General features: G+C 45.7%; 1 protein-coding gene across 1 annotated transcript; it reads right to left on the reverse strand.

Annotated features, from left to right (window-relative positions):
• Positions 1-437: 437 nt before the first annotated feature.
• LOC146989271 (protein NLRC3-like) lies at positions 438-6,912 on the reverse strand. The gene is made up of 5 exons (XM_085775238.1): positions 5,766-6,912; positions 5,478-5,651; positions 5,212-5,385; positions 1,346-1,392; positions 438-1,204 (listed from the first exon to the last, which is right to left on the reverse strand). Exons 1-5 carry the CDS (start codon positions 6,860-6,862, stop codon positions 504-506), a joined length of 2,193 nt encoding a protein of 730 aa, XP_085631364.1. The 5' UTR covers positions 6,863-6,912; the 3' UTR covers positions 438-503.
• Positions 6,913-14,951: the final 8,039 nt, after the last annotated feature.

Here is a 14,951-nt window from a genome sequence, read left to right on the forward strand (position 1 = left end):
GTTGCTCAGCCAGATTCACATCACACTGCAAGTCCTCCCTAACATTTGCAATAGCATCCAGAAAACAGAATATGTGAGAAAAGTTTTTTTGTTTTTTTAACGTCATTGCTGTTTTATTGTGTTATGTTTATTATGTTTGAATGGAGTGTACTGAAATGGTGCTGAAGATTTGAAGCTTTGAAATGTGCCAAGCATTCTCCCAGTCCTCAAGAAGTGTCTTGTTCTTGTCTTCATATTTGCGCTTAGCTTTGCATTTAGCCATTTTGACGGTGCTCAGGTGGAGGTTAGATTTTCACATGTTGAACTCTTTTTATACAAAGTAGCCAAACACCAGGCTGAAGAAAGAGGAACAGCAGAGGCTCTGACGCTCTGGCTACAGCGAGCGAGAGCCGTCTTTTTTAAAAATTTACTGTAAGTTGGAGAGCCGCATTCTTATTGGCCGCGGGTTGGCCACCCCTGCTTTACAGCATCACCCACAAATGGTCAGAAGGACTCTGATACATTCAACACAGACACACTGAGGAACCAGGATTGGACATGAAGAGTGTAAACCCAGGATACAGAGGCTGAGTGAAGGTGGTGTTGAAGGTGTAGAGGTGGATCAGTGAGTCAGAGGAGACTCTGTAGAAGGACAGAGAGCCAGCAGGACAGTCCACATACACTGCTACTCTGTAAGAGACAGAGGATGAGGAGGAGGAGGAAGAGGGGGAGATGGAGAATAAAGGGGGGATAAAGGGGGAGTAGGTGATGATGGAGGGGAAAGAGGGGGAGGAGAATAAGTAGGGGGAGTGGGGGAGGAGGGGGAAGGGGAAGAAGGAGGGGAGGGGGGAGATGATGGAGGAGAAGGAGGTGGTGGTGGTGGTGATAGGTTTCCTTTTGCCATTGTGCCCGACGTAGTAACCACCATCAGAGCACTCCAGACTCCAGGACTGATCGTTCCTTCCAAACCAACAGTCTCTACTGCGTCCTTTCCTTCTGATTCCTCTGTAACTCACTGATATATCAACCCATCCTCTCCACTCCACCTCCCAGTAGCAGCGACCAGTCAGACCAGCTGAGCACAGCAGCTGACACCACCGGTCAAATCTGTCAGGATGATCAGGATATGACTGATGCTCCTCCACACGTGTTGCCTTCCTGTTGTTGTCAGACAGTTTGATCTTTGTGTGCACTGTGTTTGTGTCGATTGTGAGTCGACAGGAATCTGATGGAGAGAACAAGACACAGCTGCAGTTATTGATCATGTGATCAGTTATTGACAGTTTGATGAAGACTCATGAGGTCAGTGATGTGACAGTGTGAAGACAGAAGTTGAATGTGCTGCTCAAAGTAAAAACAGACTTACACTTCCTCAGACCTGGTGTCAACCATGGGACTCCAGCAGGCTCCACCCTGAAAGGAGGAGGGGGGTCAGAGCAGCACGTTCTCTGTCAGCATGCACACATGGACATTACATGGCTCTCACACACACACACTGTTTTATCACTGTGTTCACATGGAGGCTTGTATGTATAGATGAACACTGAGCACAGAGAAGAAGGAGCTGGAGTCTTTATCGAGTGATGATACAGAGCAGGAGGAGACGAGGAGGAAACACTTCATCATGTGTTTTCTCTATGTGATGTCACTGCAGTGTGAGACATACACTTTAACTCTCTGACTCTCAAGCTGCACAAACACACGTCACAGCAAATAAGATGAAGACACAACCGGAGGAGCTGACCAGCCCAGATATCCCACAATGCACCAAGAAAGGCAGAGGAGGAGGAGAAGAAGAAGAAGAATGTAGCTGTGAACAGTGGGTGGTTTCAGTGTTTGATGAGGAAGGAAACACACTTAACACGTTTGTTAGAGCTCAGTGAAACACAGTGAGTTAAGGGGGAACACTGAGTGTGAACACAACTTGTGTTTGTTTGAAGAAAACTCCACAGGAAGCTGAAGAATGAGGCTGTGAGCAGGTTTCCATAGGAGGTACAGCAGCAGTGAGTGGATGAAGGAGCTCTAATAGAAACCATCTGATCACAGTGACAGGACGGATCAGGATCTCATGATCACTAGCTGCGTTTCCATTACAGATTTTCGCAAAATAAAAGTGCTATTTTTCTGAAACTTTGAAAAAGTGCAATTGCCATTTGCGGGTGTTTCCATTGAAAGGTATTTTGCGAATGAGCCGTAATGCGTCTTGCGTTTCTATGGTGACGGCACAGCGATCTCAGCTGCCTACAGCTGTTGCTGTTATTGTTTTTAACAAAGACAAAAACAGCGCTTGATTACTGAAAGGCAAAGCCCGTGTGGCGCTGCAGCGGCCACAAATAAGGACACACTCACACGGGCCAGTTGTACCGTGCTGAAGCCCGAATGCCCCATCCTCTGTCCCCCGCTGGCCCGCACTCACCACCTCGAACCCAAGCTGATCAAGCACGGTTGCCTCCGTTGATATAGAGGGATTATTTGTTTACCAACACGGTGGATGTGCGCTTTAACCTGACTGCAGAAAGAACGGAGCCTTTTAACACCAGCGGTGATGAGGCGCTGACAACAATATAGGTGGTTGTGTCCACACACCCGTACTGGTTTATGTGACTTACGGGGACATTTCGGCACAGGAGGGAGTGGGAGCGTGGAGCTAATCTCCTTCAACCATGCACGGAAAAGGGGAATGATAGGAAAGGTTTTTCTAATTTATTGAGAAACAATGCCCAGGTCAGCAATGCATGACAAAAAACATGTGGTTCATTTATCCCCTCAAGTTACGTAAACCAACACAGCGTGGACACACACAACTCCGTTGACGCCGGTGACGTGTAGAAAAGCGAAAAAAGTGTTTCCATTACACTTTTGCGATACACATTTGTATCGATATGTCTCAAAAACCACCTCATGAGAGCGTAAAAACTTTTTTGCGATATTTGAGAGTTTTTTCGAAATGTAGGTGTTTCCATTACCAGTTTTTAATTTCGATATTTAGGTTTTGCGCATTTCAAGGGGTAATGGAAACGCACCTAATGACTATGTTCTTCTCTGCTCTTCACACAGATCAGCTGCAACACACTGACTCACTAGCTGGGTTTCCATCCAAGTCGTATCGAATTTAAAAGCGGATTTTGTGAAAATGCGCAAAAAGCAAAGCGAATTTATGCCCGTTTCCATTCATTAGTGTTTTGCGATTAGGAGGAGTGCACCGTGAGATTACGTCATAAGAGAGCGTGAATGTATCCAACAGTTGACACTCAGCTGACACTCAACATCATGGACAATTTACGTACTTTCCGGACTATAGACGCACCTGTATAATCCGCACCAGCTACATTTTAAAAGAAAATACATATAGCCTATAGGCCGCACTTGAATATAAACTGCAGGTTTTCATGTTGTAACATGAGATATTTACACAGAAAGACAGTAGGAACTGTGACAGTCCGCTCGCTTTTCCGCTGTTTTGGTTATGCTCCTCTCCTCCATGTGCATCTGTTTACATACGAAGCCGGTGAAAAATCAATAAGTTACATAACGATGTTACGGCGTGTGTTTGTGTCGTCTTAACCGTCATAAACAAAACATTACGGGTTACGGAGCGCGTTTGTGTTGCAGTGCAGAGAGGAGAGCTGGGAGACCGGGGCGTCGCTGGGTGAAGTCCAGCAGCTTCACCCACAAACTGTGCCTCAATTCGCATAATCTGTTTCCATCACAAAAACTCGCATTTCCTTTATTCGATACGCTGACAAATCCACCCCCTCCAAGCGTATAAACTTTTATGCGCATTTACTGCCTTTATTCGAATTTCTGGCGTTTCCATTCAAGTATTTATGCGCATTTTCACAAAATGCGCATAAGAAAAGGTGGATGGAAACCCAACTACTGTGATCAGTCACATCATGTGGAATAAAGCAGCCATATCTGACCAGACAGAAAACTGATGGTGCTGCCTGATTTCTGTCTCTTATTTCCTCCTTGGTTGGAGACGCTGGGAGACGAATGTCTCTGAGCAGTGGACATGGTTTGATTCTTGTTGCTGTGTTGTTATTAGTGTGTCCACACTCAACAGGTGTCTACAGTCTCTGGGACTGTTCAGGTCAAACACTCTGTTGGTTCAGGAGCAGTTCAACCAGCTGCAGCTGAAGCTGCAGCTCAGAGCACAACTGCCAACAGCTGCTTTCATCACTGACATCTCTTCTCCTGAATTTGACACAGTGAGTCATTACTCATGATGACTGACACTGAAGTCATCATGAGGAGAAACTCCTGATCCCAGTAGTACATCACTGTGACTGATGGAAGCTGCACAGCTGTTTGGCTTCAGTATAAACAGTGTTGGGACGAGTCAGACTGAGACAGAGGGGGTCAGTGGAGTGAGCGGAGCTTCACTGTGGCCTAATAGTGTTTCCCACAGGTTTGCAAGGAGACTGTGGCGGATGGTTGGCGGGGTGGTGGGGTGGGGGAGGATCGGACCGTATGAGTTTGGCTTTTACCGTGCACTGCTGTCATGCATGTGTTGTGGTCCGGTCACAATCACAGCGACACACCAGAGACGCATCTGCAATTAGCGCACCAGAGGTGACAAGAGGAGACGCTGCCGTGCAATCAGTGCCAGATTGTGCCGTCTTGTCCCGGTAGTAACTCGTGATAGCAAGACTATTGTGTTTTCTGCTCTCTTGTGACCCTGAGACTAGTTTTAAGCCTCTCTCCTCCAGACGATCCAGGACGCTCGGCTTCCTGGGCTCAGGCTGTCGGTGCCCTCGGCGTTCTCCCTCTGCCCCACACTGCTCCTCGAGCCGAACCCAGCCAGGATTTCCCCCCACACGCACGCCCCCACCTGTCCCTGCCGTGAGGTTTTTCCCCACCTGTCCCTGCCGTGAGGTTTTCCCCACCTTTCCCTGCCGTGAGGGTTTCTCTGAATAAAGGTGCCCCTGAGCTTCAACCTGCCAGAACTGTGTCCTGGTTCCTCGTTAACCACAACAGCATGTGCGCTTCTGTGTGTGTGTGTGTGAATGCCAATAACAGAAGGAGCGCCACAAATAAATGAATGTATGGGAAACACTGCCTACACCACCTCTGTATATGGTCTGAGTGATGGGATCTGATGTCATCAATGCATCAGTCACCTGATACAGATGTTAATACCAGGTGTGAACAGGGCCATAGAAAATGTTCCAGCTCCTCCTCCTCTATCAGACGGTGTGTGTGTGGCTAGCTGCAGCAGCCTCTCCATACCTGAGAGAGTCCAGTCTCCAGTCTGGATCCTCCAGTCCAGCAGACAGCAGCTCCACTCCTGAGGCTCTTGGATGGTTGTAGCTCAGGTCCAGCTCTCTCAGATGGGAGGGGTTGGAGCTCAGAGCTGAGGCCAGAGAAGCACAGCCTTCCTCTGTGACCAGACATCCTGACAGACTGAACACACACAACAACACACAGGAACCCTCTGTCAACACCTGCTGCTGTGTTTAAGTGTCATCAGATAAACAGCTGGATGGAATCCTCACCTGAGAGTCTCCAGTCTACAGTGTGGACTCTCCAGTCCACCAGACAGCAGCTTCACTCCTGAGTCCTGCAGGTTGTTGTTACTCAGGTCCAGGTGTCTCAGACTAGAGGACTGGGAGCTGAGGACTGAGGACAGAGCTTCACAGCTTCTCTCTGAGAGGTTACAGCCGCTCAGTCTGAAGAGATGATCATGAGGAATTAAAGAAGGAATTAGTTTATTATCTATACTGTTGAAAATACACAAGTGTTTTTCTATAATGATGAATAAATCCAACTATCTCTACACTTACAGAGCTTTGTTGGAGGCTTTGACCACTGGCAGCAGCCTCAGAAGAGTCTCCTCTGAGGCAGAATATTTCTTCAGGTCAAACTCATCCAGATCTTCTCCTGATGACAGTAAGATGAAGACCAGAGCTGACCATTGAGCAGGAGACAGTTTATCTGTGGAGAGACGTCCTGATCTCAGGGCCTGTTGGATCTCCTCCACTAGAGAACGATCATTCAGTTCATTCAGACAGTGGAACAGGTTGATGCTTTTCTCTGCAGAGGGAGTCTCTTCAATCGTCTTCTTGATGTACTGGACTGTTTCCTGATTGGACAATGAGTCACTTCCTGTCTGGGTCATCAGACCTCGTAGGAGAGTCTGATTGGTCTCCAGTGAAAGACCCAGGAGGAAGCGGAGGAACAAGTCCAGGTGTCCATTTGGACTCTGTAAGGCCTCGTCCACAGTGCTCTGGTAGAAGTTTGTCTCTCTGGATTTGACTTCTGTTGTTTCAGTCTTCTTGGAGGTTTTTTGTTGTTGTGACATCAGGTTGAGTCCAGAGTTGATGAAGGTCAGATGAACATGAAGAGCAGCCAGAAACTCCTGAACACTCAGATGGACGAAGCAGAACACCTTGTCCTGGTACAGGCCTCTCTCCTCTTTAAAGATCTGTGTGAACACTCCTGAGTACACTGAGGCTGCTCTGATATCGATGCCACTCTCTTTCAGGTCTGATTCATAGAAGATCAGATTTCCTTTCTGCAGCTGCTCAAAAGCCAGTTTTCCCAGAGACTTGATCATCTTCCTGCTCTCTGGACTCCAGTGTGGATCTGTCTCAGCTCCTCCATCATACTTGACCTTCTTCACTTTGGCCTGAACCACCAGGAAGTGGATGTACATCTCAGTCAGGGTCTTGGGCAGCTCTCCTCCCTCTCTGGTCTTCAACAGCTTCTCCAGAACTGTAGCAGAGATCCAGCAGAAAATTGGGATGTGGCACATGATGTGGAGGCTTCGTGATGTCTTGATGTGGGAGATGATCTTTCTGGCCTGCTGCTCATCTCTGAACCTCTTCCTGAAGTACTCCTCCTTCTGTGGGTCAGTGAACCCTCTGACCTCTGTCACCATGTCAACACAGTAAGGAGGGATCTGATTGGCCGCTGCAGGTCGTGTGGTTATCCAGAGGTGAGCAGAAGGAAGTAGGTTCCCCCTGATGAGGTTGGTCAGCAGCACGTCCACTGAGGTGGACTCTGTCACATCAGTCAGGATCTTGGTGTTGTGGAAGTCCAGAGGAAGTCGACACTCGTCCAGACCGTCTAGGATGAAGACGACCTGGAACTGATCAAACCTGCAGATTCCTGCTTCTTTGGTTTTAGTGAAGAAGTGATGAACAAGTTCCACCAAGCTGAACTTTTTCTCTTTCAGCACATTCAGCTCTCTGAAGGTGAAGGGAAATGTGAAGTGTATGTCCTGGTTGTCTTTGTCTTCAGCCCAGTCCAGAGTGAACTTCTGTGTTAAGACTGTTTTCCCAATGCCAGCCACTCCCATTGTCATCACTGTTCTGATTGGTCGGTCTCTTCCAGGTGGGGCTTTAAAGATGTCTTCATGTCCGATGGTTGTTTCTGGTCTGTTTGGTCTCCTTGAAGCTGTTTCAATCTGTCTGACCTCATGTTCATCATTGACCTCTCCAGCCCCTCCTTCTGTGATGTAGAGCTCTGTGTAGATCTGGTTCAGAAGGGTTGGGTTTCCTGCTTTAGAGATCCCCTCAAACACACACTGGAACTTCTCCTTCAGGACAGATTTGAGTTTACGTTCACACACTGGAGCAACAGATTCTGAATGAAAACACAAGAAAAAAGATCAATAAGTAAATAAAACATTTTAATTCATGTATCCCTCCATGTGTGTAAAACGTCTCATTTGTCCATCATGTTGAATCTTTAGAGAAATCCTCTTACTCCTCTGCAGACGCTCAGCCAGCTTCTCCTGCTTCATCCTCCTCAGGAGCTTCACCGTGATCTTCACTAATGCCTCTCTGCTGCTCCTCCTCTGCTCTTCATCCTCACTGTCCAACACCTCCACATCCTCCCTCTGCCTCCCTGAGCATTCTGGGTAATCTGGACTCAGAGCCTTGTGGATCTTCTTCAGCTCGTTCTTGACTAAAGTGACCATGTTCTCCTCCAGCAGCTGGAACAGAAACTCTATGAGTGACAGCATCAAACTAAAACCATGGAGCCAAACATCAGATCCATGTTGGACAGACTGACAATCCACTGGTGTCAAAGTATTTATGGACTTTTTATGTTAATTGTTGTTTTGTTTGGGGACTACGGATGAAATTTAGCAGCAGTGCGAAATCCGGTGTATTTACAGTGAGTACTCATGTACTCACTAATATGCACTGTCCCGTCTAAATAAACAAATAAATAAATAAATAAATAAATAAAGTGCAGCATGGAGATGATTGTGAACACAACAGATGTGACAGCAGCTGTTGGACATGTCCTCACCATAAATATGGAGTCCAGGTGTGTTTGATGCTGCTGGGCAGACTGACCACTAGGAACCTCTGAGCTCTCCTGGTCCACTCTGTGGAGGAACCAGTGTCAAGTGAGCATCAGTACAGAGAGATAATACAAGATGAACTTTATATGTCCCCTGAGAACGTTCACAACAGACAGAGACACTGATTTCAGACCTGGTCCAACAACACGTCGTACAAACTGGTTCTTTTCTACAATAACCTGAGTCTGACTGTTAGTTACAGCTTACATCTGATCAGCTGATCAGATGTAAGCTGATCAGAGGACATTGACAATGTCCATGTCCTTTGACCAGTCACTCTTTAAAGACAGACAGCTGGGTTCAGGAGAGTCTGGTCTCTGCTGCTGGATCCTGAAACAACAACACAACTGATGTTAAATAGTTTTAGGTTTCCCAAAAAAACAACACAGAAATAACATGAACCTTGATACCTTAATAAAAACAATCCTTGACTTGTTTTTTCTTATTCCTGTAGATAAAAGCTGTAAACCATGATCAGTGTTTCCCAAAGGAATTTCCCAAAGGAGACCATGGTGTGCAGGGGGGGGGGGTGATCGCGCTAATTTCAATGCTGTACAATTAGCGCTATTAAGGAGATTTTGCAGACTGTCGCTTCTTTTTTTCAGTCTTTTTTGGTCAGTGTTGTTTGATCTTTTGATCAAATCCCAGTATCAAATGCCAGCAGAGCTTTGTTTTGGTACATGATATGAGACGTGACTGGTGCATTGACATGGCTTCACGTAACGCTCAACGTCATCACGTAAATTAGCGGGTTGACCCGGGTCTGGCGTTCCCACTGCAAGCCGATCAGAGCCAAGCCGATTGAAGGCGATTTTAACCCGTGTCGCTTGTCGAGTCGTTTGACGCGGGTCGGTGCGCCTTTCTCACTGCCACCAAAAGCCGATTGTTAGTGGGTTTAAATGGGTTTTTTGGCCAGTGGGAAAGGGGTATTGGTGACGAGGTGGCACCGAAGAGGTACACTGTCATCCTAAATTCTTCCAATTTGCCATCAGGCCACCATAAAAAGCAGAAAAGATCCACGTCCTCTTCTGGGACATAGACTTGATATAACATCGACTCGATGTCTGCATCATGGCTATTGGCTCCTCCCAAAATCTTAAGAGGACACCAACCAGTGTGTTGGTCAAGTCGGCTCCCTCAAGTAACTCTGCATTCAGAGACCAGCCCTGAAACGATGCTGTGCAGTCGAAGACCAGATTTGTCGTCGGTCGCTTTTGTCAAAAGAAAAGTCGCCAAGAGGGTTTGGAAAGTCGCCAGATTCAGCGAGAAAGTCGCAACACTGTAGCCGACAGCCGCACAGCGCTGCACGCTGCCCCCAGAGCAGCATTCAAGGAGACCGATTACTCAAACAAAACCAAGATCACACAGTTTATAAAAAACATTATGTTTTGATTGTAGTTTAAAACAGTTTTACATATCAGAGGACTACCATATTCACACACAGGGTACCTGAGAGTGTCTATTATCGTAATCTGTAAAAAAACGGTTTTGACAAGTTAACTTGTCAATGGTCGCGAAAGAGTTAATGTGCACTTTCATCCCTAAATGAATAAATAAATAAATAAAATAAATAAACTAACTCCGAAAATCATCGCAGCAAACTTCTAACAGCCGTCATTTGGACAAACCGACCGCACACTGGGGATCTAAACAGCTACTTTATCGTATGAAAAAATATTAAAACTTAACAAAGTGATGTAATAACAGTGCTACAGCGAGAAATAAAACAGCTGTTGGTTGCCACGAGATGCATTCTGGGAAACTTGTCATACCCCTCGGTTTGAAGTGTGCGAGACACCCCTACCACTTCACGTGAATGCGCAAAAAGAAGGGGTAGGGCCAAGGGCTAGGGCTAAGGGGGGAATTGGAATTCACCCCAAGTTTCTATCTTTACCTGAGTTTTGCTCATTCTCTCCCTCAGTATTTATGGACGTTTGTTGGTCTGCTCCTGTAAAAAGCAGCTGCTGAGATTCTGCTTCAGCTCCTGTAACTGATCTGATCCTCTCTCTCTGCTCTCTGTGTCTGACGTCACTCTGAACTCAATAGAAATCACCAAGAGGCCCCTTGTCCTGTTGCACACCTCAAAGCTGCCACCAGGAGGCGACTTGATGCAGCCAACATCACCATGTTCCTTCTACCAGGTCGAAACAAGACCATGAACATTTAGTGCAAATTAAATGATGATTTTAACCCAGTGGTTACTTCCTGTTTTAAGTAGAAGGTGCTGACATATTTCCTGTTGCTACTGGGCTGCACTGTGAGCATCACTGAATATTAACATGTTCAGGCAGGGACTCTTTACTGCAGCTGGACAATGTGTGTCTGAGTTATAACTCAGATTTTATGGAGAATCATTGAAATCGACTCCACAGGAAGAACGTTCAACAGAAACTCAAAAGCTTTGAAATGTAGTTTTGTCTCTTACATTTGATCAGCTGATCCACGTCCTCCTTTAAAGTTAACGGGTAAGTCCTTTGATTCGTTGCTCTTTAAAGACAGACAGCTGGGTTCAGGAGAGTCTGGTCTCTGCTGCTGGATCCTGAAACAACAACACAACTGATAAATGTGCATGTTGGAAAAAAACTGATGAAAAATATCTTCAATCTTTTGACCTCTGACCTTTGGCCGTAATCTAGTCTCGCGGTATCCCATAATTCTCGCCCCGCGAGACTTCATTTTGAGGAAGCTGGACGTAAGCGTCTTAAAGGGACAACAAGGAGTTTGTATTTGGTTATAAAAAAGTCTCACATTAATGTGGATGAATCTACGTTACCCACACTTGTTAATGGTTCCATTTTCGATCAATATATCGTTTTGTCTCTATCGTTATTTTGTTATTAAAAAAAGCATCTCCCCCAGTCAGCTGTCAGCAGGAGCGGCTGCAGCAGGCTCGCGCACGTAAGGTGGGCTCAAGCCGGTTTCAGCCGCGCTCGAGCGGAGCAGGGGAGAGAAAAAAAAGTGTATTTCTTTTACTCTATGGGAGATCGCCCACAACAGAGTCGGGGAGAAAGCAAGTGGGACAGATCTGTCCAGTCCCTGAGCAGCGCGCGTTTCACAAACAAGCCACAATGCAGAGTGTAAACAACGTCACCCGGTTCAGCACCTTGGACAGCTGCAGGGGGGTTTCAGAATAGTGGTGTTTCGGAATGGGGGGGGGGGGTTCGGAACAGCGGGGTGTTGGAATGGAGGTGTTTCAGAAAGGAGAGCTGTCCCCGGAGGAGACATTTCGGTGCAGGAGGGAGTGGAGCGTGGATGTGAGCCAATCTCCTTCAACCATGCACGGAATAGGGGAATGATAGGAAAAGGTTTTCTAATTTATTGAGAAACAATGCCCAGGTCAGCGATGCAGTGCCAAAAAACATGCCAGCCAGCTGTGGACACACACAACTCCGGTGATGCCGGTGACGTGTAAATGCGGAAAAAGTTTTTCCATTACACTTTTGCGATGCACATTTATATCGATACGTCTGAAAAACCACCTCATGAGAGCATAAAAACTTTTTAGCGATATTTGAGAGTTTTTTCAAAATGTAGGTGTTTCCATTACCAGTTTTTAATTTCGATATTTAGGTTTTGTGCATTTTTAGGGGTAATGGAAACGCATCTAGTGTCAGTTATATGCAGTCACACAGCAGTGAGGAAGAGGAAGCTGCCATCAGCTGCTGTACTTGTACTGTTTCTTGCTGCTTGCTGCAAAACAAATTGCCCCCAGGGGATAATAAAGATATCTTTGACTTTGACTTCTACTATCAGTCCAATAGATGGCGTCATGAAGGTGCAGTGAAGTGAAGAGCAGCCCAGCAACATGATCCATGGACCACTGTTTCCATCCACTGACACACACAAGGACTGAGATCCACTGAGTTGATGTGACACAGTCTCTGTGTGGACAGCGTCCCTGTAGAAAACCACTGGATCAAACAAGCTACAGCTGATTATTACACACACAACAACTGGGCCAAGACTTATTTCACCTCACAGCTCCACTATCACAACATTCAGTCATTTCTCTTAACACAAAACACTCTCCAGCTGCCACTGACACTTATTGTCTCTGTCCATCCATTCATCGTCTGCTCCATCAAATGTCACAAAATACAGACAAATGATGCATTCAAGTTCCTCTCGGTCTGAGGCCAATGCCTTTAAATGTCTCATTTTGTCAACAAGCAACAATCAATGAGACAAAAATATTCAGTTTACAGTCAAATCAAACAGAGAAAACAGTGAAATCTTCAGTTTTTGAGGCTGAAAACTTACATTATCTGTTTCAAAAATGTTGATTAAACAACTGTTGCAGCTCTAAAAGATTCACTGTGTGAAGTGCGGTGTTCACTCTCTTTCTGAACATCATCTAGAGCAGGCTGGATTAAAGCAAAAAAAAAATGTTTTGACTGAAATTTGTTTTCAGGCTAAATCATATCCCCCCGTCCATACGCTATGCCGCAGTTCCTTTTTTTGCCACACAGTTTCTTCCCAAATATTTTCATATAAAAAGGAGTGTGTATGCCTTAGCCCAGGAATTCTCAACCTTTTGCAAGCCCCCCCCCAAGCTGATTCAATGCAGCAAAAAGTGAGTCACCAAACCCCTGTAGGGGGGTCTGGGGTCTGGGGTCTGGGGTCTGGGGTCTGGGGTCTGGGGTCTGGGGTCTGGGGTCTGGGGTCTGGGGGCACCCCCCCCCCCCCCCCCCCCGAAAAAAAATTGTGATTTAAAGGAGCATTATCGCAAATACAGCAGTAATAGCATAAAATAAGATGAAATATGCAAAAGATGGGTCGGGGGGAGCCATAACTAAATTTACAAAAAAAATCGCCAACAGTGTAGTGTCCATGGGGCAAATGCAGCATTTGTCTTTGTTATGATCCAAGCCGGCCCGGCGCTTGCTGCGTTCAATTGCACTCGGAACTCGCAAATCCGACCTCCGAACCGGAAAAATGCAACAGTAAATAGTAATGTAGCAGTGTTAGGCTGCTTACAGTCACTGAATCGCTGGTAGAACACTTTGTCTCCACGTCCCGTGTCTTTCTTCAGCTGTCCTCTCAGCGTTATTAAGGAGGAGGAAGTTGCAGTTGCTGTTGTTGTCGTTGTTGTGGTTGTGCGCGACGTAGAGCTGCCGCTTCCACTAGCGAGTTTTCTTTTTCCCGCGATTGCACGTTCATTCAGCCTGGTGAGGGAGGAGGAGGGGGAGGACTAAACGAGGCTGCTCTCTCTCTCTGACAGCTGCCCACTTGTTTATATCTGATAAACTCCGCCTGGCTCCATCTAGTGGCCGAATTAAGAATTTGGATTTGCGATAATGCTCCTTTAACACATAAATGAATAGTGTACTCTGAGAAGAACATGAAGGGAACATTTGTTTCAGATAAAAAAGCACATTGAGTAGGTACTGACTGAAGACTAGAGGTTCCTATCATTGTAAGGCAACAAGGGAAGAATGGCTGGAATGTATGAAACTTAAACTGAACTCAGAACTGGTCTAGTGGGGAGCAAAAACACATCTCATATTTTAAATCTAGGGGTCTGGACCTGCCATTCAAGGGCCCGTTTCCTCTGCTATTGGGGGGGGGGGGCATGTCCGTGTAGCGGTGCACCGCGGACATGCACGGGAAAAAAATATTTAAAAAAAAAAAAAAAGCCGAATGCGCGCCGCCACGTCCGCTCGGACTCAGACCACGACCACTCGGAACAACAGGTTTTTTTTCTTTTTTTTCAATAAATCTTTATTGACAGAAATATAATCAATACAAAGGCAGTTATTATTAATGTATCTTCAAACAAACAATTGAACAACAGCCAGGGGGTAGGCTATTAAGTAAATACAGAGAATAAAGAGCACAAATCATATGTTTTCACAGCTTTCTTATTATTCGAGTCACAGATACTTTGCATGTACTGTTCCGTTTCCCTTTGGAATGCCACAAAACAGGGTTTAGAGTGATTAAATTTAGCTTTGTGTATGTGATATTTCCCTAATATTATGATCAAGTTTATGACATACAGTTCTTTCTGTTTCTTACTTTTGACATTGTGGACACCAAAAAGTACCTTGTTCCAGTCTAAAGAAAAATCTGAGTCAATCTTCAATGTGATGTAATGCAGTACTTCTTTCCAGTAGGTGGCAGTAGAGTTACAGTTCCAAAACAGGTGCATCACAGTTTCAGGCTCAGACTCACACAGAGAACAATTCACACATAGATCTTTCTTAAATTTTAACAAATAATGTTTGGCAGGGTAATATCTATGAATTAGTTTGTAAGACACTTCTCTCACTTTATTTGTAATTAGGTATTTGTATGGAAGGTTCCATATTTGGATCCATTTCAGTCCATGAACAATATTAGACCAGTACTGAACAACAGATGGAGTCATGGTAATATCAGTTTGAAACAGTGATCGTATTATATAATTCCTTTTTTTAGTATTAAAAAGTATTAAAACACACACACACACACACACACCCCGGTTGATAACCACTGGGCAAAGACAACGGTCCTGGCTATTGGTGAGAGCAGCATTAGTAGGCTAAACCACAACAAAAACACATGTAGCCTTTTTTTACCCCCCTCATTTTTCCCATTGACGGAGAACTAACCCTGTGAGCCCCTCAGCCCGCCACACTGAGTCCACATCAGTCCTGTAGTGTAAATCTAG

The sequence above is a fragment of the Trachurus japonicus genome, chromosome 4, assembly GCF_045865225.1.
Source record: "Trachurus japonicus isolate A0001 chromosome 4, Traja_1.0".
Lineage (NCBI taxonomy): Eukaryota > Metazoa > Chordata > Actinopteri > Carangiformes > Carangidae > Trachurus > Trachurus japonicus.